The 13,841-nt window shown below is 39.3% G+C and overlaps 1 protein-coding gene across 2 annotated transcripts in view; it reads right to left on the bottom strand.

Annotated features, from left to right (window-relative positions):
• Positions 1-13,841, bottom strand: part of SH3RF1 (SH3 domain containing ring finger 1) — a 91,258-nt gene that overhangs the window by 32,803 nt on the left and 44,614 nt on the right. For both annotated transcript variants that reach the window (XM_055794325.1, XM_055794326.1), the window contains exons 3-4: positions 4,226-4,501; positions 2,769-2,864 (exon numbers count right to left, since the gene is read on the bottom strand). In XM_055794325.1, the coding sequence (XP_055650300.1) occupies positions 2,769-2,864; positions 4,226-4,501 (372 nt within the window). The remainder of the gene's footprint in view (positions 1-2,768; positions 2,865-4,225; positions 4,502-13,841) is intronic.

The raw sequence follows: 13,841 nt of genomic DNA, 5'->3' as shown, positions 1-13,841 counted from the left end.
TTCTACTGATTTTGATTTAAAAGTGATTTTGTTTCCCTGGTTTTTCTTTTTCTATTCTGGATATTTGTATTTTTCTAGTCATGCTGTACGAGTGCTAAATAGCTTGTAAGGATTTAAATACCTTTTGGATTTGTAATGCATTAAACCACATCAAAATGTCAAATTTGAGGTCCTTCCAACAAATGCATATTGTACACAGAACTGTACTCTATGTAGAAAAATTCTAATAGTATCTGTTTAGTTCCGATTACGTAAGTGTTATGAACTTATGAATAATAAAGTTTCTAGACTCACTGCATTTTATTTCATCACTGTGCAAGAACCTGGTTGACCCGCTTTTAATGCAAGCACACTGAAATTCCATCAGTCAAAAAAGTCTAATTTAGATATGTTAATCAGGTCTTACTCTAGTAAAACTAGAGGGTTTGTTTGGTTTTAGCACTTTCTAGAAAATAGAATTTCATTTTTTACAATGTTTGCATTATTTTCCATTTGCAAATAGAAGTAATTATTTCACAATGCTATGTGTCTATAGATAAAGATGTAATGTTTTGTGAGTCTGTTAAACTATACTTCTTATGGAATCACTATTAAAATTTCTCTCAAAATATTTTCATTCTTAGCTTTTATTGTTACCACCAATTTAATAAGTGAAAGCAATGTGAAACAATAGAACAGACTAGCAAACACTGAATCATATAATCTTCCTCCAGGAAGTTGTCCTCAAACATAATCAGAGATATTCATGGATGTCAACATGTCGTCCTGAGGTTATCCTGAGACCTCCTCATACAAGAAATATTGCAAGTATCAGACCTATACTCAGAATGAACATCACAGACTACACTCATTTTGAAGTTAATGGTATCAGAAAATCTCCAGTAAATGCAGCTACTAATTCACATTTTAAAACAAAAGAAAAAAGGATGTGGGCTAACACACACACGGTAAAGGTATGTCTGTCATTATGACAGAAATAGGCAATGATTACAGGATTGGGAAATATAACTAAAAATACCGTATTGAAAAACCCTCAAAAATTACATCTCATGTTTGGTGTCTTTAATAATAACATAAGTAAGAATGGTTTGATATAATTGTATCAACTGTCTGTATATTCTCCAAAACAATAGCTATATAATCTTGGAAAACAGACATTTCAAAATGCAAATTGATAGTCTTCCATGTTATTGCACTGCTCTTCATCACAGCATGTGTTTTGGTTTAGTACATACTGAAAAAATCCACCTATCTGATCTGAACTATCTCTTTGGGCATTACTTATTGTTCTAGATTTCCCATATCATTATAGTTGGGATTTGCGAGTGTGTACACAAGTGCTTGTGCCTGTTCTAAAAACGGTTAATTGAAGAAACATTTTCATAGTTGATGGAATTTGTCTGAAAACATCAACAGTGAAATACATTTTGTGACTGAGTATCATTTTTATATAAATTTTTTCAACAGTATCTACATTTTGCAAACTTCTGTAGAAATGGAAGAGTTGTTAGCCAAATAGTAAGCCCAAGCAGCAGCCCTAGAAAGAGCTTTTCCTAACTTGCCTAAGTTAAATTAATTACTTTTAAAAAGCACCACAAAAAGCTCTACTGGCTAAACTGAAGGGGCAGTTAATTGCAAAGAGCTAGGAATGAATAGCCAGGGGCAAGAACTTCTGAAACCGGCTTTTAAAAACTTCTTAAACTGAAGCTAGAATTGCACTAAGCAGGGTGAAACCCTTTTGGTTTTGCCGTTGTTATTTCAGTCATGTGAAATTTTCTATCCCCAGATATATTGACCCTTACATCAACCTATAAAAATTAATATACATATTTCCCTTTTAAAAATAATATGTTGGTTGAACACAGTCAATTTTTTAAAAGGGTCCCATCTCATCAGGGCATTCAGAAATTGAATTAATAAAACCTGACTTGATTCTTAGCATGGTTACACATTTCTTCTGTGACCTGAGGTACATACTTCTCATCCCACTGGTACTACAAAATTACATTTTGATTTCACCATTCTGTCGCCTATATTTAAACATAATCTTGCCAGTGCAAGTGTATCTTACCAAGTCTCTATAGCATACCTATCAGAAGAAGATAAATACTATTCCAAACCTCTGTATGCAACTGTACACACTGTTCTTAATCACCTATGCCTTTCTATATAGAAGATAAACCTTTAGATCTTAGACCTTAAAAGGTTGGGGAAACTTTCTCAAATGTTACCTCTCACTGTAAATTGTTGCATTACATATGAGACATGCAGGAAAACACATAGGATTTTATATTAGAGTATGTTGCATGTACAAGTCAGTGTTTTACCTGCTTAACAACAGCCTATATTCTTTAACTTCCTAGTTGTGCTAATCAGGTTTTGATTGAGAGGCAGGTATTAGGGACAGTGCAAAGCTTACTATTATTACTCTGACTCACTGATTGCTTTCACTTCATGGTTAAGTGTGATTTGTGATTGACTGCATGACTCCAGTATTATCAGGAAAACACAGTGATTGCCTCCAAATACTCTCATTCCAATTTCATTCAATGAAAACAGGTATCAAATAGCTAAGTAAAAACCACTGGTTTAACTGCTGAGGTCATTAACTTTTCCCAAACTAAGCACACAGATCTTTGATTATTCTAGGTCTAAGATTATTTATATCTCACATTATTTTAGAATCACTACCAGTACTGGTTATTTTTCCCTTTAGAAAATGCAATACACAGTGGGCACAACCTTACTGAAGGCCCAACTTTACTCACCTCAACATATGAGATTGGAAATATTCCTATTTTGTCAGCCAGCATTCCTTCTGCCCAGTTTTCATCGACGCGCCGAATTACAGTCAGAACATCATCCTGCGTGAACATGCAGTGATTATGTCTCACAGCTCTAATTAAACTTCTAATTTAATTTCCCTCCATAACACATAGGTAATTAGAGAAGGCGGTACACAGACAAGAATCACAGAGAAAGCACTCTATAACAGGAACGTGCCACTATTGGGGTTGAAGTTCATTCCAGCTGTTCCTTTTCCTATTTTGTCAGTTTGGCCAACTGTCCGCAGCTAATCTTGGCCACCTGACTTTGTCCTTAGTACCAGACTTGCTGCTGTGTTCAGTCCATGATACTCATCAGCTCCCCTCTAAGTCTTTAGCAGTAATCAACCGAATGGCAATCTTTTTCCTTCTCAACTGACTCACTACCTAATCTTCCCTAGATATTGCTTTTCTACTTAAGTACTTAAGAACACCGGCAAGTGATATAATTTCTTTCACATCTGCATGGAGCATTTGGATTAGATACTGTTTTGAGAATGTTACCGAAAAAAGGATTTACTTGCATTGCTCTTACTTATACTGAGATATGTAATTGTTTCATATGCAAGTTAAAATATTTTGAAACATATATGCTTACTCAAGTGAGACTGCAGATTTAAAAAAAACAAAACCCCCCAAGTTCGCCAACAAGTTAATCAAAATATGCAAACTAATGCCAATCATCCTCAACAGTATTGCTGTTCTGTGTTGTAATAACCACTGTCTGTCGACATATTAATAATATCTTTCCTTTTTAAAATTTAGCCAGCCTTTTCATTTTTAATAGGCAAGGGTAGAAAAGTGATTAGCTTACATGTGATCTTGCAACATTTTTGCGAAATCTGATAAACTAAAGAATCAGAAACTGAAAGAAGGGAATAGCTCTAAGTCCTGTTAAAATTCTGTATCACTATGTGCCTTGCAAAACAGAAAACTAATTACAATAGAAACAATGTAAGAAGAGATGTTATATGTTCCAAAAAGCAATTAATAATATTATAGAATTATAAATTTTAGTAGATCCTAAAACTGTTGCTTACTAAATGCAAAGCTGAAAATAGTACCAACTTCAACCATTTAAAATGAATGTTTCTTTACAAGATGGAACACTTAATTAATAACATAGGTTATTTTTCATAAATTAATAGGATTACAATTATGAATAGGATGCAATTATGAAAGAATGCAGTCTCAAAAATAAAACCTCAGAGAAAGAGTATGTAATTTAGGAAGAGAAGGAAGGCAAAACTAATCAACGTAGGAGAAATACTTGCAGAATCACTTGGTCTTTTCATATTTGTGCAGCTCCATTAAAAAAATGCATACAAGATTACAGAACAGCCTTATCATTATCTCTGTGAATGAAATTATTAAAAAAAATAATTTTAGTCCACTTTTACCTTTGCAAATGGTAAACAGTCTTTATCTGCTTCCTTGTCTTTTACTTCAAAGTCATAAAGTGCTTTGCACTGAGGCGGAGGCTGAGGTAAAGGTTTAATAATCTGAACAAAATTGGTAGGAAAAAAGCCATGGATGCCATTGACTTCTCCATGATACCAATTCTCATCCACCTGTCGACGTAAAATGATGATGTCTCCTTTACTGAATTTAAGATCTCCAGGTTCTTTTCCATCGTAGTTATACAATGCTTTGGCACATGGTAACTGAGGTACACCCTAAAGAAGAAGAAAAAACCAAAAATCACTAGAATTACATCAGTACTACTAAACAGAATTTATGTTACATTCTTTCTGAGACTATGAATGAAACCGTATAAAATTGTAAATTAAAATTATACACAATGAAATTATGTTATTGCTATGATTCTACTGATTTTACCCAAATGCGTAGGAAGAGCTTCAGTTCTACGCAGTCTTAATATCCCCCTAAATTTCATGATGATTTTCAATAACGCTAGAATGTTTCCAGACATGAGAGACAAAAACCAATACTTTAACCCTCCTGTACTAATTGACTAAGCTTAAACATTAAAAAAATAAACATAAACCCAAACCGGAAAGTATCCTGACCACTTGAGAGATGTGAAAGAAAAATGCTGCAAGAAAATACAGCACTAGAATAACAAATTTGCTATAAGACCTTTAAGGCATGTTTTCTGCCTGACTTTCCTCACCTTATTTATTTCATGGGTGCAGAATGCTAAGGATGAGGACATAAGGGATGTGTTTTCCAGCTTGAAAATCAAATTTCACTTATTAAAGGTAATACACTGCATCCTGGAACAACTCTTTTAATTATTTATTTTAAAACATGGCTAAAAAGAATTATTGGAAAAAAATCTGTTGAAGGTGTGTATCCTTGAGGTTTCTTCACTTGATCGCTCCATAATATCTGAAAACTGTAGGTCATTGGCGCTGCTTTTGAATACAAGTCAGAAAGATTACAACAAAATACTGTAACCCTCCCTTGTATCCATTCCAGGTATTTTTTAATTGCTCAGTCTGTGCCTCCACATTTTGCAAGTGATGCATAAAACTCTACAACTCTAGAATTAGGAATTCTGCCTTCAAAACTCTCTTTTCCCTCCAACTTTACATACACAGAGGGGAGCTCCCCTACTTAATGATTCAAACAGCAGTAACATGAACTACTAAGACTAAAAGACTAAGCCTTTCCATAACAAAACCAGCATTTATGGTCAACTAGAGCACAGTATTTCACATCTTTAATGCTATTCTGAAAGGAAAAGGAAAATTTTAATGGAATTCAATGTTGGCGATAATAGTTGCCATGTCTACCCCATGGCATGTCTCTCCTCTCAAGTCTTCTGTCAGCTCAGACTGTAAATTGAAGTTGCACTTGCAGCATCTCAAGAGGTACACACACAGTGCAAGGATATTCTCAGAAGGAATTACCACTTCAAATCTGTCTCATTGGTCAGAAGAGAGAGTGCCACCATGCCATAACATCCAACCGGGGAAAAGTCAGGCCAACCAGAGCAGTGACAAATGTTCCTTTGCGGCCTCCCAAGATGAGACCCAGCAGGCCAGCCGCCTCAGGGGTGCATGTGGCTATGGCAGACCCTCTCCCACTCCTCCGGGGAAACCCGCGTGCTCAGTTACCTCCCTGCAACGCCTGCGCGCCAAGGCACGCAGCGTGGGGAACAGACAGGAAGAATCCGAGATCTGCGTGGCCGTCGCAGGGCCCCGATCTCATTGCAATTACAGAGACATGGTGGGACAGCTCGCGTGACTGGAATGCTACGTGGATGGCTACGTACTTTTCAGGAAAGGCAGGCCAGCGAGGAGAGGCGCTGGAGCTGCTCTTCATGTGAGGGAGCAACTGGGACGTATCCAGCTCTCCCTGGGGTTGGATGCAGAACAAGTGAGAGCCTACGCATAAAGGTGAAGGGACGGGCCGACACGGGGCACAGTCCCGTGGGTGTTTGCTCCAGGCCACGCGATCAGGAAGGGGAAGCCGCCGAGGCTTTCTACAGACCACTGGAGGCAGCACCACCATCACAGGCCCCGGTTCTCAGGGGGAAACTTCAACCTCCCTGATAGCTGCTGCAAAGACAACACAGCCAGGCTCACGCAGTCCTGGAGGTTCCTGCAGAGCACTGATGATGATAACATTCTGAGGCAGCTGGTGGAGGAGCCAACGAGGCGAGGTGGGCTGCTGGACCCTGTGCTGGCAAGCAAAGAAGGGCTGGCTGGGGACGTGAAGGCTGGGGGCCGCCTTGGCTGCAGGGACCACGAGATGGTGGCGTTCAGGACCCTGTGTGGAGAAAGCAGGGCAACAGGTAGCATCGCAGCCCTGGACTAGAGGAGAGCTAACTTTGGCCTCTTCAAGGACCCACTTGGAGAAATCCCATGGGCTAGGGCTCCACAAGGTAAGAGGGGTCCAAGAGAGCTGGTTAATATTTAAGCACCACTTCCTCCAGGCTCAAGACAGGTCCGTCCCCACGAGCGGGAAATCAAGCAAAAGGCGCAGGAGGCCTGCACGGGTCAGCAAGGAGCTTCTAGCAAACCTCAAACAGAAGCAGCAAGTTTACTTGTGGAATACGGAAAAAGGGGAGAGGCCACTTGGGAGGAATAGAGGAACGTTGTCAGAACATTCAGGGAGGCGACGAGGAAGACTAAGGTCCATTTGGAATTACATCTGGTGAGGGAGGTCAAGGACAACAAGAAGGGCTTCTTCAAGTACATCAGCCGGAGAACGATGAATAGGGAAAATGTGGGCCTGGTGCTGAACGAGGCGGGTGCCCCTGTGACAAAGGACATGGAGAAGGTAGAGTTACTGAATGGCTTCATTGCTTCAGCCTTCACTGCCAAGGACGACCTTGAGGAACCCCAGACCCTGGAGAGCAGAGAAGAAGTCTGGAGAAAGGAAGACTTTCCCTTGGTTGAGGAGGATCAGGCTAGAGATTGTTTAGGCAAACCTGACACCCACAAATCCATGGGCCCTGATGAGATGCACCCCTGAGTGCTGAGCGAGCTGGCAGATGCTATTGCCAAGCCACTCTCAATTATCTTTGAAAGGTCGTGGAGAACAGGAGAGGTGCCTGAGGACTGGAGAAAAGCCAATGTCACTCCAGTCTTCAAAAAGGGCAAGAAGGAGGACCTGGGAAACTACAGGTCTGTGAGCCTCACCTCCACCCCTGGAAAGGTGATGGAACAGCTCATACTGGAGATCATCTCCAAGCATGTGGAGGAAAAGGGGGTCATCAGGAACAGTCAACATGGATTGACCAAGGGGAAATCATGCTTGACCAACCTAATAGCCTTCTGTGATTGAATGACTCGCTGTATAGACAAGGGGAGAGTGGCAGACATTGTCCACCTTGACCTCAGCAAGGCTTCAGACACTGTCTCCCACAATATCCTCATAGGTAAGCTGAGGAAGTGTGGGTCAGGTGAGGGGACAGTGGGGTGGATTGAGAACTGGCTGGGTGGCAGAGCTCAGGGGGTTGTGAACAGCAGCACAGAGCTCAGCTGGAGGCCTGTAACCAGTGGTGTTCCCCAGGGGTCAGTACTGGGTCCAGTCTTGTTCAGCTTACTCATCAATGACCTGGATGAAGGGACAATGAAGGGATGAAGGACCCTTAGCAAGTTTATGGATCATACAAAACTGGGAGAAGCGGCTGATACACCAACAGGCTGTGCTGCCATTCAGAGAGATCTGGACAGGCTGGAGAGTTGGGCAGAGAGGAACCTCATGAAGTTCAAAGGCAAGTGTAGGGTCCTGCACCGAAGGAGGGACAACCTCATGCACCAGTACAGGCTGGGGCTGACCTGATGGAAGGCAGCTCTGCAGAGAAGGACCTGGTCTAGCTGCCCATGAGCCAGCAGTGTGCCCTGGTGGCCAAGAAAGCCAAGCAGATCCTGGAGTGCATTAGGAGGAGTGGGGCCAGGAGAGGGGGACAACCTCTGCCTCTACTTTGCCCTGGTGTGGCTGCATCTGGAGTGCTGTGTCCAGTTCTCCTTCTCTGGAGGTGTTCAAAACCCACCTGGATGTGGCTCTGTGCAACCTGCTCTGGTGAACCTGCTTTAGCAGGGGGTTGGACTAGATGATATCCAGAGGCTCCCTTGCAACCCTGACTATTCTGTGATTCTGCGCTTGATAATTTCAACTTTAACACTTAAATCGTAACAGATCAATAATTTAATGAACAGATAGATAATACCTTACAAGATTAGCTTATTTGGTAATTACTAAACAGCCGAAGGAACACCATATGTATATACACAGGTAGACATGAGTTTGATTTACATATGAACACAGGAAAATCATAGTTCATTCTGTTGTATCTGGGATGGGTACTAAAACTATGTTATTAGCAGGATCCATGCAATGATTCCCCAAAACTGGTGATCCTCAGACTGAAGCGAACAATTTTCTGCACAATCACACTTAATTGCATCAGTGCAGAATGTAAACACCACTAGCATACTCCATATAAACTTTAATAGGGAAAAAGACCGAGACATTAACTAGAGAATTTGTAGGTGCCAACTGACTGAGGGGGAAGTTCATGGCCAAAACAGAATATTTAAAAAATATTGTATATATTCCTTTGTGCTCTGTGCAGAGTAAAGTTACAGAAGGTATAGTAAGGACAAGTGCAGAGAGAGAACCAGGTGGGAGGGGGCAGGTTGGAAGCAAAAAGAAACACACCTTTACACAAGACAGGAAACACTGCTTCCTTATTCATTTCCATCCCAATAACAAACAAAGCAACCAACCAAAAAATTACAGCCCTTCAGTCGTTATGAGCCAAAGAATTACTTGGTAGAAAAAGGGCCCCAAGCAATTATGGCTATTATCAGACATATGCATCTCTCCTGCACTGGAAGGAATAGCTTGAGTTCTAGGAATCACCCTGTTTTCCTGGGACAAAACTTTCCATGTCCCCATACTGAAGAAGAACTTTTAAGTTTAGCTGTGTGTGTAAAATACAGTTGGGAATTATTTTTTTTTTAAACAAACAAAAACAAAACCAGGAGTGCCAGCGCAGCAGATCATGTCAAAGTGATCAAACTCATCAATTAGTCATCATTTAATTGTTAGAACTCGATATTGCATCTACACAGTTTATGACAAAGCCTCTCATACAAACCTTCACTCAAATGTACAAACATCTGTTTGTATTTTAGAGGAAGTTTCTTCCCCAGTGTATACATTTGAGTTTTTGCAAATCTTGTTTCCCATGTTACATAAAAATGGTTCCAGTCTGTAATTTCAAACAGAACAAAGTCCAACAAAACACACACTTAGCTCTCAGTCAGACTGCCAGGGATTAAAGAGAAACAGTTAAACGACCCAGAAGAGAAGTGAATGCCTTTTCCTTCTGTCCTGGGGGAGGATGAAGTGAGAAGGAGCAGGTGCAGGTGCGATGGGGAGCACTGTTCTCAGGGTATGGTATCAAGGGCCCTTGAGCACTGTTTCCACATTCCTCCTCCTCTGAGCAACCTGGGAGCTGCAGCGGCTCGCAGCCTTGGGCGGCTTTGGCCCCCCTTCTGCCCTTCTGGCTGTTCACCAGGAGAGAAGGCCATGAGGATACGTCGAGACGGAGTTTACATTTCACTCCATGTCTCTCACTTGGCTAAACATGAAAGGAAGGCTTTGGAAGAAAAACTTTGCAGCCTACCCTTAGGTTTACGGCTGCCATTTACCCTGCCAGCTCTTTGAGAAAGCAACAAAACAAAAAAACCTCCCAAACAACCCCAAACCAACCAAACCCAGACAAAAATAATTTTAGGAAATTAAAATATAAAATTCAGAAAGACTCCACATAGAACAGTTTTTTAAGAACTATTTCTTCAGTCTTATGCAAAATCCTTATGCAATAATATTTGAATTTCTAATGTTACTGCTGATACACAAGCTGTTTAAATTCGTGTTTAGCTATGGCACAGATATACATACATTTCGTATGCCAGATTCCTTTAATTAAAATAAAATAAATATGACATCAAAACAAATAGCTTAACAAGAACATGAAAAAATGCATATGCATTTATATACATGAGGCTTGGGTCCCTCAGATTCTTCTCCCAACCCAGATATTTTGTCTTAGAAACCTATGGAATTCACTTACAGCTTTCCACTTTAGATTTATACTTCGTCTTTAGTAACCTTATTTCAAACTTTAGTCTTTTTTTTTTTTAATGGACAATATGCAACTGTATGTATTTTTCATAAGCCTAAGCCAAGAGAAACTTACGCCTGCACAGAAACACAAGATCTGATTTCCTTTTAAAAAGGAGTTTCTGTGGCAGAAGCCCAAATGTAAATATGCTTACACTGGCATAAAACAGTGTTCATTGTGTAACTCACTGCACTTGGAGAACCAGCATAAGCTAAAGTAGCAGAAATAGTAAATCCCCTCCCAATGAAATGGATGGAAGATACTGGGTCATCTGCATCTGTTTCCTTCCAAGCTGTGGTGCTGCGGGTTGTCACTTTTCCAAGCAAGTGAGGAATTCCCTGTTCTCTACCTGCAAGACTGGGAGGTGGCCCTGGGCATCCCTGAAAACCAGTTTAATTTATCCAGAATATCTATGCTGTTTTAACCTGTTTGAAGTTCTCAGACACTGAGCATCATGAAGAGCCCAGGAAGTCGTCTTTTTACAGAAGTACTGTTTACGTTAGTAGTAGAACAGACAGAAAGGATTCCTGAGACTCTACGTTCACAACCAAAGCACTATCAGGCTCCAAAAAAGCTGGCGTGCTCAGGCACCTCAGCAACAGTTTTTCTGCCTAGCTTTGCTGAATAACTTTGGCCTTTCTTTACAGATAATCTAAACCATGGAAATTACTATTATTTTGCTCTGTGTTGTAAGAGGATCTTTAAAAATCATCAGGCATTTGCAATTTTCTTACAAGACAGAAAAAATATTTTTCTTCATCAGCCTTTACCAAGCTGTCCAGTCCTACACGCAAGAGCATCCCATTTTGCACCCACAGTTTTTCCATGTCTCTTTCATAGAATTATGGAATATCTTGAGTTGGAAGGGGACCATAAGGATCAAGTCCAACCCTGGTCCTCACAGGACTACCTACAACTAAACCATATGACTAAGAGCATCATCCAGATGCTTGTTGAACTCTGATAGGCTTGGTGCCATGACCACTTCCCTGGGGAACCTGTTTCAGTGACTGACCGCTCTCTCAGTGAAGAACCTCCAATACCTGTTTTCAAGTCCTAATTTAAAGCCATCTTATATACCTAGTTCAATGTTCTTTGTTTCAGCTTCCTTTGTTCTTTCTGTACCTGCACTTAAATTTTCACATATTTTTAGACACAGAGCTTGAAGACCTTCTTAAACTGCTTACATTGAAAGATGTGCTTTCTTCAGTAGGATTTCCTTCTAAATGAAGGATACATGTTCCCTATATTAAGCTATATGTATGCTGCTTTCACCTGAACAAATTAAAGTTTTGCATAATATATCAACCTAAAGGCAATAACATTTGAAACTAAGTCTCCCTGTTTCTTTTTGGGATCCAGAATATGAAGTGTCTCCATAATCCAAGAAGAATGTTAAAAGATGGGTCCCTGCATTTATTTTTCTCATGTAAGGAACAATACAAACAAGGTCAGTTTTGTTCAAAGAAAGGCTAACTCAAGTGTTATTAATCTTAAAATAAATTGCTAGTGGAATCAATTTTACATACTTCTACCATCAGAACTATCTTGGAAGACCTACAGAGGTCCTCAGCGCAAATTAAATTATTTCCAGTTAAAGCATCTGAGATTCCTGCTATCTGAATAATAAAAATGTGTATTTTTATGTCAGGAGGCTGTATCAAGTTTCCAGTATACTGTAATAACCATAAAAACAAACCTTTGCTATCATCTGAGATGAATTACTATTGCTCTACTGAATACAGCAAAACAGTTTTTTTTTTATATGACAGTTCACTAGATAAAGGAATGTTAACATTGGTAAGTATATTCATTTCAACTAGTTTCTAATGATACAGTTGTACTACATCACATTTTTCTCAGCACATATAAAATAAATAACCAAAAATTTGACTTAAACCAGTAAAAAATTTGTAGTTGTTTTGAAATGCCATATTCAAATATGGTTAGTCACAGCTTGGTACAGTTTTTGATTTTAATAAAAGTGGGAGAAGTTGTGCATTAAGAGGAAACCAGCTACCCAGGTTACCCTGATTAAAGATACTAGGTTTGAAACCCATCTGTGTGTAATTTAACTGTGACCAACACAACAATAATAATTTTGAGGAAAGATTACTTTAGGAAAAAAATAGGATGCAGAATAAAAAAATATAATCAAGCCAACTTACTTGTTAAATTTTTGGAAAAGCTGAACAACTGCAATCAGTAAAATTTGTAGTTTTTTTATCAATGAGAAACAGGATGATGTTTTTACAGTTATTTAATTTGACCATCAAGTTAAAATTTATTTAGTAGACCTGCAAAGCTTCTCTGCTACTAGCTATTATGGGATATAGTAAATTTTCTCTAAGATTAACTAACACCTGGTGTTAATTAGTTAGCTAGGTACTAGCTCTAGATTTCACAGTGCATGACATACCAGAACACTCTTTATCAGCTTCCAGGTTTCAGCCTCCTAACAAAAGCTCATATGCCAAGGACTCCTAGAGCCCTTTGCCTGACTCCTTTGAGCACTTTTATCAGTTAAGGTTGCTTTTGGTAACTTGCAGAGGAACTTCAGAGCACAGGCTCAGAGAAACCCTGTATTTTGTAATAGCAGGGTAACTTCTCACGTAAACAATTCTGTGTTCTTTTGAGGTGAACTATCAATGACTACTTAATGTAGCCAGTTTATGAAAGTCTTTTTTGCTTCCTCTGTCTTAACAGCTTTTAGAAGAAAACATTTTGGCATTTTTTTCTTGTCTGATGTAAAGAAATACTAGGTTGTTTAATGTAAGTACAAGCAACTCTCTCCCACAAAGTTGTTTTGAAATTAAAAGCTGGAATACAGGAGAATGAAAGGAATTTTAAAATGTTGCCTTAAGGCCTAAGCAATCAGACTGGTAATATGAAAGGTTAGAAAGGGACATGTACAAAGCTTTCCAAAGGCACTTAGCCCAGTCTCTTTATGTGCAATACCTGTGTTTTTGAAAACTTTTCAAATGAAAAAATGAGTGTCTTAAGAATGTCACCTTATTTCCTTTGCTATGTGAAATGCAAAGTTCTCAAGCTACTTCCTTTTCTGAGGTTTGTTAACTAAAGAAAATTTTGAACACTTTCCACTAAACTAAGCACTCAAAATAACCAAGTAAGTAAGTAGAAAGCAGAAAAAAGTGGAAAGGAAAAAAGAATTATATCCTGCATACTGCATGTCTCCAAATATTTTAACTGTATGCACACCTGACAGGTTAAAGATTGCTTCTTTCCATGGACAAAAAAAAAAAAAAAAAAAAAAGCATGAGGAAACGGGTCTGCACAGGAAAATCTGAGATGGTGACTTTCAAGATGTAGAAGAGAATTTGTGTCTGTATTCCCACTGATTTTGAAAAGGAAAACCAATGCATATCAATTTCAAGTGTTTAAAA

The sequence above is a fragment of the Falco peregrinus genome, chromosome 2 (genome assembly GCF_023634155.1).
Source record: "Falco peregrinus isolate bFalPer1 chromosome 2, bFalPer1.pri, whole genome shotgun sequence".
Classification (NCBI taxonomy): Eukaryota; Metazoa; Chordata; class Aves; order Falconiformes; family Falconidae; genus Falco; species Falco peregrinus.
This window is presented reverse-complemented; position numbering and strand designations above follow the sequence as displayed.